This window comes from Mytilus galloprovincialis, chromosome 5 (assembly GCF_965363235.1).
Source record: "Mytilus galloprovincialis chromosome 5, xbMytGall1.hap1.1, whole genome shotgun sequence".
In the NCBI taxonomy this organism is placed as follows: Eukaryota; Metazoa; Mollusca; class Bivalvia; order Mytilida; family Mytilidae; genus Mytilus; species Mytilus galloprovincialis.
This window is the reverse complement of record NC_134842.1, coordinates 75,580,798-75,595,830: the sequence shown is the minus strand read 5'-3', so window position 1 is coordinate 75,595,830 and position 15,033 is coordinate 75,580,798. Positions and strand designations below refer to the sequence as shown.

At 31.9% G+C, this 15,033-nt stretch overlaps 1 protein-coding gene across 19 annotated transcripts in view; it reads left to right on the top strand.

Moving 5' to 3' along the window:
- Positions 1-15,033, top strand: part of LOC143076423 (RIMS-binding protein 2-like) — a 152,966-nt gene that overhangs the window by 29,263 nt on the left and 108,670 nt on the right. For 18 of the 19 annotated variants that reach the window (XM_076252195.1, XM_076252196.1, XM_076252185.1 and 15 more), the window contains one exon: positions 9,917-10,036. In XM_076252195.1, the coding sequence (XP_076108310.1) occupies positions 9,917-10,036 (120 nt within the window). Of the gene's footprint in view, positions 1-8,427; positions 9,242-9,916; positions 10,037-15,033 lie in introns of those variants that run through there. The other variant, XM_076252199.1, reaches the window with a different exon arrangement.

The window sequence follows — 15,033 nt, the reverse complement described above, 5'->3', positions numbered from 1 at the left end:
TGGGTCTAAATTGTTTGGTCATTGCATTAAACTCAGATGCATCTTTTTTAAGAAAATTCTCTTACACAAATCAGTTGTGGATCCAGAAATGTTTATAAGTGGGGGCCCACTGACTGCCTAAGAAGGGGCCTGCTCCAATCATTCTTCAATGATTCCCTAAATAAACCACCAAATTTCCCACAAAAAAGGAGGCCAGCAATAGTTCAGATGGGCCCCATGGGCTCGACGGCCGCTAAATCCCCTTCTGCAAATATGGATTTTTCTAAGGGCTTTGTCTTCTATTCTTATAAGTTAAAATTGAGAATGGAAATGGGGAATGTGTCAAAGAGACAACAACCCGACCAAATAAAAAACAACAGCAGAGGGTCACCAACAGGTCTTCAATGTAGCGAGAAATTCCCGCACCCGGAGGTGTTTAGACTACATTTATATTTAATGTAATTTATCTTATAGTTAACACCCCTTTTAGCATCTTAAGATCTAGATGTTTAGATATACTAGTACTAGGAATATTACAAAATTTTCTTGGCCCATAAACATGATAAAATGCTGTAGTAAGCGTTGACATGATGTGTATATGACCCCAGGGCTTGTTGACTTTTATTTGAAAGATTACTAACATTATATGGGACAAAAACGTGAAGAAATAAAAGTCCAATGGTTCATTAAAACTGTCAGTTCTAAGAAATTTCAAAAGACATGATTTGTTCACAATCAATCAACAATTTGTAATTTAGGAATACAGTGCATATATTGTTTGCGATGATAATGATGATTGTAGTAGGAGTAGATCTAAGGTTATCATTTGAATAGCAATACATTTAAAATTGAATAGAAGTAATTTTGCACATTCAATTGAAATTTATGAATGAATGGGTGATCTCAGACTCTACATGTTCATCTTTGATGATGATCTTATACAAATAGGTCTCCTTTATATCTTCTATACAGGTGTTTCAGGGACATCTTTCCTTCAACATAAATGTAGACTTTTATTTGAATTACTATCAAATTGTTTATTTGTCAACATTTTCGTGCATATAGCCAATTTAATATGTGCAATTAAATGGCCATTATGGAATTCAATCCATTTTATGTTTCAATAAGCATGTGTGCAGTTACCCTGTTATACGACTTTCTTCTTTACAATTTAGGGAGGATATTATCAGCATATAGTGAAAGTATTTCTGAAATTACTTCTTGTTCATTTAAAAATTACTTCCTTTAAATATATCCCTATCCTCATAATTTTGTTTCACTATTATTTTTTTTATGGATAGGAATTATTTGATAGTTGAAGTTTTTCTGGAATTTAAAGTATCAGATTAATAGTACATTATTTTATATAAATCTTAATTGATTATAGCTAGACTCTTTCCACAAATACCTGCAAATTTGAAAAAAAAGACATTTCAAATGCAGCATAATGAACTTTCCAATGCAACTTTAGTACATCTGTGATTGTAAGATTTTTTTTTGGAAAATTGAAGTTGGCAATTGCCCCACATCACTCTCTTAGCCTCCTGTATGTAACTGCTTTTGAAAATTTACACTTAGCTAGTCTGTGAGGCCCAGCTGAGCCCTGGCTTGTATAATTGGTTTTGGACCTGAAAAAAATCATCTCTTACAGCTAAGCAAACAGAATGTAACACAATTTGTTTTAAAATTGAGTCTGTGGTGACTCTGCCTGTAAGATTTAAAAGATTATCGCAAAGAGTGAATATATTATATTTGGCAATTGACAAATTAGCAATCTATGTAATATAAATTTTACTGGATTTATCTTTAAAACTTGCGGTGTGTCACAGTAAAGGCTTCATGTTGATGGCCATTACCTTTGACATATAATGGTTTACTTTTACAAATTGTGACTTGGATGGAGAGTTGTCTCATTGACACTGAGACATATCACATCTTCTTATAACTATGAAGGAGGCTCGAGGGTATAAAAATTTCAGAAAAAAAATAAACATTTGATTTTCACTACAAATTTAATTTGTTACCTTTTGTAGTTGTTACTTTATCATATGGTACAAAAATCATTCAAAACAACCACTTCGTGTTGGCCCCAGATGACTTTTAAAATGTATAGATCATTGAAAAAGTTACAAATTATCTCCCTTTGGTGGAAAAATGCCATTTTTTGGCTTTAAAATTGAAATATCTTTTTTAACTCATCGGTGACCTATATTTTTAGCTCACCTGGCCCAAAGGGCCAAGTGAGCTTTTCTCATCACTTGGCGTCCGGCGTCCGTCGTCGTCGTCGTCCGTCGTCGTCCTGCGTCCGGCGTTAACTTTTACAAAAATCTTCTCCTCTGAAACTACTAGGCCAAATTTAACCAAACTTGGCCACAATCATCATTGGGGTATCTAGTTTAAAAATTGTGTCCGGTGACCCCGCCAACTAACCAAGATGGCCGCCATGGCTATAAATAGAACATAGGGGTAAAATGCAGTTTTTGGCTTATAACTCAAAAACCAAAGCATTTAGGGCAAATCTGACATGGGGTAATATTGTTAATCAGGTTAAAATCTATCTGCCCTGAAATTTTCAGATGAATCTGACATTCCGTTGTTAGGTTGCTGCCCCTGAATTGGTAATTTTAAGGAAATTTTGTTGTTTTTGGTTATTATCTTGAATATTATTTCAGATAGAGATAAACTGTAAAAAGCAATAATGTTCAGCAAAGTAAGATCTACAAATAAGTCAACATGACCAAAATGATCAGTTGACCACTTTAGGAGTTATTGCCCTTTATAGTCAATTTTTAACCATTTTTCGTAAATCTTAGTAATCTTTTAGAAAAATCTTCTCCTCTGAAACTGCTGGGCCAAATTATTTGAAACTTGGCCACAATCATCATTGGGGTATCTAGTTTAAAAATTGTGTCCGGTGACCCCGCCAACTAACCAAGATGACCGCCATGGCTATAAATAGAACATAGGGGTAAAATGCAGTTTTTGGCTTATAACTCAAAAACCAAAGCATTTAGAGCAAATCTGACAGTGGGTAAAATTGTTAATCAGGTGAAGATCTATCTGCCCTGAAATTTTCAGATGAATTGGACAACCTGTTTTTGGGTTGCGGCCCCTGAATTGGTAATTTTAAGGAAATTTTGCTGTTTTTGGTTATTATATTGAATATTATTATAGATATAGGTAAACTGTAAACAGCAATAATGTTCAGCAAGGTCAGATTTACAAATAAGTCAACATGACCAAAATGGTCAGTTGACCTCTTTAGGAGTTATTGCCCTTTAAAGTCAATTTTTAACCATTTTTCGTAAATTTTATATATCTTTTACTAAAATCTTCTTCTCTGAAATGCTGTGCCAAATTGATCCAAACTTGGCCACAATCATCTTTGGGGTTTCTTGTTTAAAAAATGTGTCCGGTGACCTGGCCATCAAACCAAGATGGCCGCCACGGCTAAAAATAGAACATAGGGGTAAAATGCAGTTTTTGGCTTATAACTCAAAAACCAAATAATTTAGAGAAAATCTGACATGAAGTAAAATTGTTAATCAGGTCAGGATCTATCTGCCCTGAAATTTTCAGATGAATTGGACAACCTGTTTTTGGGTTGCGGCCCCTGAATTGGTAATTTTAAGGAAATTTTGCTGTTTTTGGTTATTATATTGAATATTATTATAGATATAGGTAAACTGTAAACAGCAATAATGTTCAGCAAAGTAAGATCTACAAATAAGTCAACATGAACGAAATGGTCAATTGACCCCTGTAGGAGTTATTGACCTTTGTAGTCAATTTTCAATCTGCTTCCTTTGTTTAATATTCACATAGACCAAGGTGAGCGACACAGGCTCTTTAGAGCCTCTAGTTTAATATAATTTCCATATAAGCTGTACTTAAACTAAATTATTGTAAAATTTGAGCTATTTCTGTTATAAATTTCTTTTTTTATTTCGATATTACCTTTATTTCTCCTATTACTTCAACAGAAAAAACCCACCTTTACAAAAATGTATCCTTCTTTCGAAGGCAGATTGTGATCGCAAATGAACAGTGACCCCACTTTTTTATTTTATTTTTCTATTAACTATAAGATAAAGTTTATTTATAGAAAAATATAGACAAATCCTATATAAATGATTTAGACCCGCGCACCCCCTTAAACATGATGGTTATTTTTCAAGAGCATCTATTTTGCTAGCCGTTTTTGAATGGCCTATAAAGCTTAGGAATGACACATATATATAAATAGGATGTCATGTAATAATTTACATATTTTTGAATTAATTATGTAAATTTATTTTGTTCTATAAAGGATACACATGTTTCATGTATCAACAATCTCCTGTGTTTGTCAACATTGAGTGACAATTGGGGCTTTGACACAAATACAACATGATAAAATAGAATTCAGTTAGATGTCTGTTTAGTTAGTTACTCAAGAATGGCGGGACCTGTAATGAGATAATCTGAGCATTATCTATACTAGGAAACATTTTATCACTGAAAATTGTTTAATTTTATGTGTTTACAGATTAGATTATAAGAACTCTGAAAAGTGTTTCAAAAATAAATAATATGAGCATTGGATAGAAATGGATCTTATGCAAATCAACATATTAAATACATCACAATTCAAACAGAAAGTCTGGGACTGTTATCAAGTTCAATAATGCTTCAAAAAGGACCTGAGTTGAAACTCCATCTTTTATTTCATTGTATTTTGTATATGAATGTTACAAAATCAAACAAAATCGTATACATGTACATATTAAGGTACACTTACATTTAAGGATGATTTCTATCCGATGAAGCCCATATAATAAATACAATATTTATAGAGCACATTTAAAACTTGGGTTTTTGTTTTTGTTTGAAGATGTATATTTTCCATCTTGGGGCCCCCAAATCAGCCACATTATGATGAAAGATAAACAATGGACATTAATCCCAGCTGAAATTAGGACTCCTAACCTAAAGTTGGATACTGCATGCCCTAGCTGATTATGGTTTTTCCTGTTGTGCATGTCCATTTAATTTGTATCACCTTAATATAGAATGATGTTTAGGATGGAAAATGCAATGGGGATCGACCAGTTTTGAAATAGCTAATTTGGATAAATTTGGATAAATTTGACAATTATATAATATAAAGTGGTACGTGACATTAAATAGATTGTGAAGATAAAGTGTTAGTGGTTATAAAAACCATATTTTCCACTTGAATTTCTGCTATAAGCATTTTGTATCAAGATATATATACATATGTAAGAACAGTGGCGGATCCAGGGAAGGGTTCCGAGGGTTAGAACCTTTCTTGGGGACGATCAATGCATTTAAATGGGGACATATAGTTGGAACAGCCCCCCCCCCTCCCCCGCTTTGTCCTGGGTTGAGAACCCCCCTTTTTAAATCGGATTATCCGCCCCCTGAAAGATGTATAAATTTTTATACAGTTTCATTGACACAGATATTTGCAAAACAAATTTAACTTCATCTCTAAAAACACCTTGAAAAAGATATTAACTTGGGAACTATTCGTGTTTTCAAGTCTGGTATCATTTCCAATCAATACTGAAATTTTTTGAATAAATGAGGGTATGATATTGAACAAAATGTTACAATAATGATCATGTGAATATTTGTATAGACAAATCTCTGAAATGAATCTTAAGGACTTTAACAAACATTACTTTTATTATCCATTTCCTTGGACTGAGTGTCCCCAGTATTAGGAGTAAGGTTTATATTGCAGTTTAACAATTATGCAAATAATATTTGTTAAAATTCAGAACAAAGAGAAATAGCCTACGTACCATAAAAGTTTATAATTGATAATAGCTAATATTGACTTAATGTAAAATATCCTTGAGAAAATTGTATTCATACTTTAAGTAAACCACTCAAATATACTGTAGTTTGATACATAAAGTAACGTATTTGTTACACGGTTATACTATTTCATGAATATGGGAATAGGATCGTATAGTATTCCATTTAAATTGTCAACATTATGAACGGATAATATCAGTTTTCATTAATTTGTGATTCAAAACTTGTGCATGCGGGGGTAAAGGCCCTTGATTTTAAAAAAATGCTAGATATTTTACAATGAGCAATATATGTGTATATATGGTGTTTTAGTGTTGAAAAGATTATAAAGACAATTTTTGTTAACTTTTAGATTTTTTTACCAGTAATCATGCCATCATCATCATTATGACAGGAGCTATAGGTTAATTTGTTCTTTAATTTTTAACATTAGCATACCTGAAATACATGTACAGTTCTTATATCAGATAATATTCTAGACCTCAGAGTAGTGAGTGACACTAAGATCATGAGAGTTAAGTGACAACAGAGTGAGTGTTATCATGTTCCAGAATATTATATAACTCAATAAACCTCAGATTTCTTTAAGAGCTAATGTAATTTACCCCAACATACATGTATCATCTCTACATGCCAGTTTTAAATTTCACGGAAACTGTCCGACATTTGGTGTGTCGTAGTATTGGGCTTGCAGTTTGAATATTAGTTGAAGTTCATTATAACAAAATGTAGATTTAAGGTGAACAGGATTATACCTTATTTTGTTCAGCTGAAACTTTTTAATTGAATGTTGGTTTCTTAATATTCAGTGACAAATATTTCATGCACATAAGATAAAACAAATAAAAATAATTGATTGTTGCTTGCTTATTGTAAAATTGCACAATAAATGACAAAGAAATAATGGACAGCACTTGGTCCTGTGTCTAAGCTGACCACCGACTCCTGTTGTCCATCGAGCTTAACTTTACAGACAAATTGATATAATACGAATAAATGAAGATAAGGTATATGATTTCCAATGAAACAAATCTCCATCAGAGACAAAATGACATAGAAGCTATTGAAGCAACTACAGGTGCCAAGAGGGCCTTCAACAATGAGCAAAACCCAAACTGCATAACTCTTAATTAATGTTTAATTACACCAAAAGGTAGTTAAGTTACAATAAAATTAACGGTACCAATTTTCTTGCACCAGATGCGCATTTCGACAATACATGTCTCTTCAGTGATGCTCGTGGCCAAATTATTTGAAATCCAAAGCTTATATAAAAGATGAAGAGCTATAATCCAAAAGGTCCAAAAAGTATAGCCAAATCCTTGAAAGGAATCAGAGCTTTGCATGAGGGAGATACATTCCTTAATTTATAATAATTCTATCATTTTGTAACAGTAAATTTTAATAACACAAAAAATCCGTATTTTCATGCCAGTACCGAAGTACTGGCTACTGGGGTGGTCACAGATACCCTCGGGGACTAATAGTCCACCAGCAGAGGCATCGACCCAGTGGTAGTAATAAAATTAACGGTACCAATTTTCTTGCACCAGATGCGCATTTCGACAATACATGTCTCTTCAGTGATGCTCGTGGCCAAATTATTAGAAATCCAAAGCTTATAAAAGATTACAAGTATCTTGGTGTAGTTTTGAACATCATTCTGCAGCAATCTAACATATACTGTGGTTTCATTATTTATTCTCTTAATTTGAAATGAATTTTCATGAATTTCTTGGCCAAATTAAGGTAAACATAATATGACATCAAATTTCCTAAATCCTCAAAAATTTGTACCCTGATTGAAATTAATGAATCGTCAGTAGTTAATAATGATAATAATTTTAAAAATAAACAACTTGAAAGTTGGGTCCCGTCTGACAGAATAAGCAAATCCTGCATACCTATATACCTGTATCATATGACTTGGGTGTTTATTGATGTGTTAATAACCGTTCAATAAATAACTGAAATATCTACACGCCATAATATCACTGATCTGAAATAGATTTAATTATTTCATAAGTTTGTCAACATACAATATATATATATATATATATCCAATAAGTTGATCTACTTGTTGAATGTTATCAGCTTAAAGGGGGGAGGCAAATATGATTTTTTTTTATAAGATGAGTGAATAGTTGGGGAAATATATTATAATAAAGACCTGTTGGTCATAAAATGTGTACACATTAGGATCTTTGTTGACCATAACATTTATGTAAAAATTTACAATTGATTTGCGCATTAAACCTGGCACATTATATTAAATGGATGATTATTTCTTTGTTAGTAGATTCTATTATTGTTCATTTACCACAAGTTAACCTTTTGAGCCCTCAGAAATATTAAAGGGACAAAAAATCACCAGCAGATATTTCTTTGCATGGTTCGAGATCTTTACTTGGTTCATCTGACCCTTGAAAATTGTTCAGGGAGACTATCATTAAAGAATCTAAAAGAGGAACGGCTTTTGTCAACGTAGATTTTTTTAATAATTTGTTAACTAATTACTTATATACATACATTTTATATATAAATCACCTGCAGGTTCATAATAGGCATTTTATTTTCGGTGGTCTGAGAGCAATCTCCCTGTGGCTTAATTTTTCGTGGACAAACATATATATAAATTTATTTGTTTATACTACAGCTGTCATAATATTATATGTGTATGCAGTTTAAAGGGATTATAAAGAAACTTTCTTAAGTAATATTGTTTTACCCTATAGCCTGTTTTTGAAGATTTATATATCTGTTTTATTTACTCGTCAGTAAAAAGATCAAAAGCGTTACATCGCACATTGTGTAGGATCAAGTGACACAAATTTTAAAATTTCGGATAAAATATTCAGCAATTATATAGTTTGCATTGGATTAAAGGATTAAATTTTAACCGATTCTAACTAATGAATTGGTAACTGATAAATTTATTGAAATTGTATTATTAAGAAGAAGATTATAGTTTGTGTGTGTAATTCCTTATTAAATGGAACCTAATCTAACTTTGAATAAATTGAATGGCTTGAAGTTGTTTTAGAATGAAAAGACGGATTTTAATTATGTACGATTTTCATCAAAAGAACTCTGATTTAATATTTTGAATATTTATCGAATTAGACATGTGTTGGATCTTTCGAAAACATTGCAAAAAATGAACGAACTTACAATTAAAAGAATAGAGATGAAGTTTTTGATGGAATGAAGCATTATGCAAATCTAATTTCCAAGTGTTACAACATTTGGAACATTTAATGGCTATAGCTATTTACATGTGGAAAACTCCCTATAAGGGACTGTAACAGGAAAAAACATGACGGGTATCAAACGACCTATTCCTATAAGTGGGATGGATTTACTCCCTAATATGTATACGCCAGGGATGTTTACTAATAAAAAGGATAACATTCCATTCTCAGTGGTTTTGCAACAGGTAAGAACCTGGGTTTGGTCTATACTAAATAAATATATAATGCAAGGATGAATAATTGTCATCTTCCATATATTGCAGTTGGTGCTTTTTCTTGGAAAACTTGATTTTTCAAAGCAATTATCTTTACAATGTTACAATGTCTTAAAATATATGCACATATTTCCCACCACGTCACCACACCAGTTTAAACAGGGGCAGTTCATTCCTAAAATGGAATTTGGAATCTAATGTATCTTACTGATATGGCTTTACATAATCATTGCCAATTAGAAGGACATTTAGCAACCTGAACAATCATCATGCAATCATTGCCAATTCACCTCATATTGAAGTTGCATATAAAGCCATTTGAGCCTGTATGCTTCAGAGCTTTTAAACTGAAGCAAATAATCTACAAAATTTGATAGTCACCTGGATCTCATGTTGAATATTTTGTCAGTGCACAGTCTTATACAAACATAGCATTAAAATATATCTTGTTCTATGTACCGGTCGTTATAGATGCCATCACAATTATTTTTTACTATATCGGGTGAAACAATTATAACTTATAATTCCTCTATTAAACATTGTTCAAAAGAAGGCCAATTAAATGGCATTGACAGATCAATTTATAATTTGGTATGAATGTTTTCCTGATGCTTTATAATAAATGAATAATTCTTTTCTTTTTAGAATCGTAAACTTTCGGAAGATAAAGACAGACATCTTCAAAAGAGGGTATCAGAACTGCAGACACAAGTCCAACGACTAGAGAGGAAGATATCATTACTCAACAATGAAAATGAATCAATAGTAAGTTACAGGGATGAAAAAAAAATGGAAACTTGAAATGTTTAATTTTTGATTTACTGATTGTGTAGATCGTTCTGAACATATATATCAGAAGATGTGGTGTGAGTGCCAATGAGACAACTCTCAATCCATGTCACAATTTGTAAAAGCAAACCATCATAGGTCAACGTTTGGTCTTCAACATGGATCCTTGGCTCACACCAAACAGCAAGCTATAAAGGGCCCCTAAAAGACTAGTGTGAAACAATTCAAACAGGAAACCAATGGTCTAATCTTTATAAAAAAAAAACGATAAACGAAAAACACCTATGAACCACTTCAACAAATGACAACCATCGAACAGGCTCCTGATATTGGCCACTGGATGTTAAGTTTACAACAATAATCAGTCTAATTGTTGATGATTGGAGTTTTAACAACCTTGACTGGCAATAAAACCCTTAAGGCTTTCATGATTGTGAAGATGTGTTTGGGTTTTATGTCCATAGAATCACTCAGTCAGGAATTTTCAATTCTAAAAGGAATCTATTAACTGAGTGAAATTAAAATGACAATCATAAAAATATCTGTGTTATACTAAGATTTATATTGTAATATATCTGCTATATTTGTTCACAGTTTTGAAGTTTTATTTATTTACATAGTAGGAGATTTCAATGTTTGTCAATTGATAGTGTTGAAGGTCCTGGTCCTCCCTTCACATAAATCAGGATAACATGAATACTGAACTTTCAATCTGATTCAGATATATTTCACCGATCAATACAAAAATTTAAATTACAGTATAAATATATATCGGATTTCCTCTTTTGTCATTTTTGATGAATGTTTTGGACACTGAGTAATGGTGTGGTATTTTGTCAGGTACACAGTTATATGTTGATACAGATTTACATAATTACAATTGAGAAATTCCGATATATCTCAAGGTCATTGCTAAGATTGTAAAGCTATGTTGTTTAAAGGATGTACTTGGGTGAAATTAAAAGAATCTAGAATTTTAAATTGATACTAAAAGACAGAAGAGCATTAGTTAAGACAAAAAATATGCTAAGATCTTGATAGATTATGGAGCTGACCTTTCAAGATATTTATTATGTTTATTATAATTTTAATTTTTCAAAAATGGCGGGAAAAGGCTGACAAATTACCTTATATTTGCATTGGTATTTTTGGGGTCTCAAATAAAAAAAAATCCTAAACCTGACCTTAAAATACACCCTTAAGTGTTAATTGATTTTAAGTATGACTATGCATTCAGGACCAATTTTCTCTTCATTGCCTTATACTTTTTCATGAAGTGTAAACTCCAAACAAAGTTGTCATCAAATGTCTGTTGCACCACTGTCTCATGTTTTGGGAGGGTTGAGGCACCTGCTAGCATGCAACATTGTTTAAACCAATTAAGCATTCTGTATGTTGCTGACGCTAGTCTTCATTGTTGTATATCATATTTGTTTTTCTTTTATTGTCTTGTACAGGAATTAGACCTTTTTCCAGTTAGGATTGTTTTACATTTGTCATTCCAGGCCTTTTATGGCTTGCTAAGCAGAAAATGGGTTTAGTGCATTTTTGAAGGCCATGATATGGAGACCTTAAGTTGCTGAAAATTCTACGTCATTTGGTCTCTGGGGGAGAGTTGTCCCATCAGCAAACATACCACATCTTCTTTAATATTTTCTTATACATTTGTACCAAAATATTTACCAGACCTTTAGAACTGACATAAGTACTATTGACCTCATCTTTTATGACATACAAATAATTGAGACACTTGGTGACATAAATGTGCCCTAGTTTCTATCTTTGCCCAAATTGGTCGCTACTCTTTATTTCAAGTAGGTCAAATTTTATTTTAAAATCTTAAACCTTATTTATATCGGTCATATTTTTTCAATCTGACGATCACAGAAAATCTATGAGGATTATAAAGATTCAAATTTTTTACTTGACCGAAAAACATATACATGCGAAAATATTAAATACTTGTTTAAACAATTAAAGAGATAATCATCATCAAATATCCAATTTTGAATTGTAACAAATTGATAAGTCATTGTATATATGTCATGTTTTGTCATAATAGATATCACCTATATTTCTTCAAATGATTTATGTCTGTTACTTTATTATATACCAAAGACAAACGTAGTAACAAGGATTAAATAAAGGGGGGGGGCATAAAAAACTAGCATAGCTGCTTAAGAGCATGTCCTGACCTTAGCAACATCGTTTATGGTTATATATATCTTAATATATCTTAGTACCCCTCCTTTTATGGCTTTTCTCTATGCTTTATCCACTATCAGTCATATTTTAAAAAAAAATTGTCAAAATGATTGTCTATAATATTTATATCATACCTTTTTATACGACCGCAAAATTTGAAAAATTTTTCGTCGTATATTGCTATCACGTTGGCGTCGGCGTTGTCGTCGTCGTCGTCGTCGTCCGAATACTTTTAGTTTTCGCACTCTAACTTTAGTAAAAGTGAATGGAAATCTATGAAATTTAAACACAAGGTTTATGACCACAAAAGGAAGGTTGGTATTGATTTTGGGAGTTTTGGTCCCAACTTTTTAGGAATTAGGGGCCAAAAAGGGCCCAAATAAGCATTTTCTTGGTTTTCCCACTATAACTTTAGTTTAAGTGAATAGAAATCTATGAAATTTTGACACAAGGTTTATGACCACAAAAGAACGGTTAGGATTGATTTTGGGAGTTTTGGTTTCAACAGTTTAGGAATTAGGGGCCAAAAAAGGGCCCAAATAAGCATTATTCTTGGTTTTCGCACAATAACTTTAGTTTAAGTAAATAGAAATCAATGAAATTTAAACACAATGTTAATGACTACAAAAGGAAGGTTTGTATTGATTTTGGGAGTTTAGGTCCCAACAGTTTAGGAATTAAGGGCCAAAAAGGGACCCAAATAAGCATTTTTCTTGGTTTTCGCACCATAACGTTAGTATAAGTAAATAGAAATCTATGAAATTTAAACACAAGGTTTATGACCATAAAAGGAAGGTTGGTATTGATTTTGGGAGTTTTGGTCCCAACAGAATAAGGGGCCCAAAGGGTCCAAAATTAAACTTTGTTTGATTTCATCAAAATTGAATAATTGGGGTTCTTTGATATGCCGAATCTAACTGTCATGACTGTGTATGTAGATTCTTAACTTTTGGTCCCGTTTTCAAATTGGTCTACATTAAAGTCCAAAGGGTCCAAAATTAAACTTAGTTTGATTTTGACAAAAAATGAATCAGTTAGGTTCTTTGATATGCTGAATCTAAAAATGTACTTTGATTCTTGATTATAGGCCCAGTTTTCAAGTTGGTCCAAATCTTAGATATTTCTTGCCATTGCGCAATACTGTCCAGTTTTCAAGTTGGTCCAAATCGGGGTCCAAAATTAAACTTTGTTTGATTTCATCAAAAATTGAATAAATGGGGTTCTTTGATATACCAAATCTAACTGTGTATGTAGATTCTTCATTTTTGGTCCTGTTTTCAAATTGGTCTACACTAAAGTCCAAAGGGTCCAAAATTAAACTTAGTCTGATTTTAACAAAAATTGAAATCTTGGGGTTCTTCGATATGCTGAATCCAAAAATGTACTTAGATTTTTTATTATGGGCCCAGTTTTCAAGTTGGTCCAAATCAGGATCTAAAATTATTATATTAAGTATTGTGCAATAGCAAGTCTTTTCAATTGCACAGTATTGCGCAATGGCAAGAAATATCTAATTGCACAATATTGTGAAATAGCAAATTTTTTTTTAATTAGAGTTATCTTTCTTTGTCCAGAATAGTAAGCAAGAAATATCTAATTGCAAAATATTGTGCAATAGCAAGATTTTTTTTTAATTGGAGTTATCTTTCTTTGTCCAGAATCAACTTAAATCTTTGTTATATACAATATACAATGTATATTCACTTTTTACTACCAACTGATAAATTAAAATAATCTTTACCATTCAGTGATAACAAGCAGTTTTTTTACATCTTATTTCCTTATCTTATCTAAAATGTTTTTAGATAATGTATGTTGGACATTTGCCAGACATGACTATGATGTCATTTTCTATTTTTATTTGCCAATAACTTTATGTAAATAACTTCATTGGAAATTTGCCAATATAAAATGTTGCTGATGAAGTTTTTTTTATTGTTTTATACAATAAACAATGTATATTCACTTTTACTACCAACCAATCTTTACCATTCAGTGATAACAAGCACTTTATTTTACATTTTAATATTTTATGATGTATTTAAAAGAGTAGTTATTGTTGCAAACTCCATTAGAAATTTGAATTGATATCAGTTTTGGAAAAAGGGAAACGGGGATGTGAAAAAAAGGGGGGGGTAAATTTTTCTCATTTCAGATTTCATAAATAAAAAGAAAATTTCTTCAAACATTTTTTTGAGAGGATTAATATTCAACAGCATAGTGAATTGCTAAAAGGCAAAAACAAACTTTTAAGTTCATTAGACCACATTCATTCTGTGTCGGAAACCTATGCTGTGTCAACTATTTAATTTTAGATTTAAAAAGTTTGAAGAAGAAATCTTTAATTGTAAAATTTGTAAAATCTTGACATTTGTTTTGTGTAAAAAAAAAACATGTAATGTCAAAAATTTGATCACAATCCAAATTCAGAGCTGTATCACGCTAGAATGTTTTGTCCATACTATTGCCCCAACTGTTCAGAGTTCGACCTCTGCGGTCGTATAAAGCTGCGCCCTGCGGAGCACCTGGTTTTACCATTCATTTATTCCTGTTTATTGAGTTTCTTATTAAAAAATCATCTCACACCTGTTTCCAGCCAATAAATTCAAGTTTTGATTTTAATGTGAGTCCGTTTTCACTGATCTAGTACACATTTTATTTAATGGCCAGTTGAAGCCTACCTCTGGGTATGGGGTATTTTCTCAATGTGTTGAAGACCCATTGGTGGCCTTGGGCTATGTTCTGCCCTTTTACGTTGGGTTGTGGTG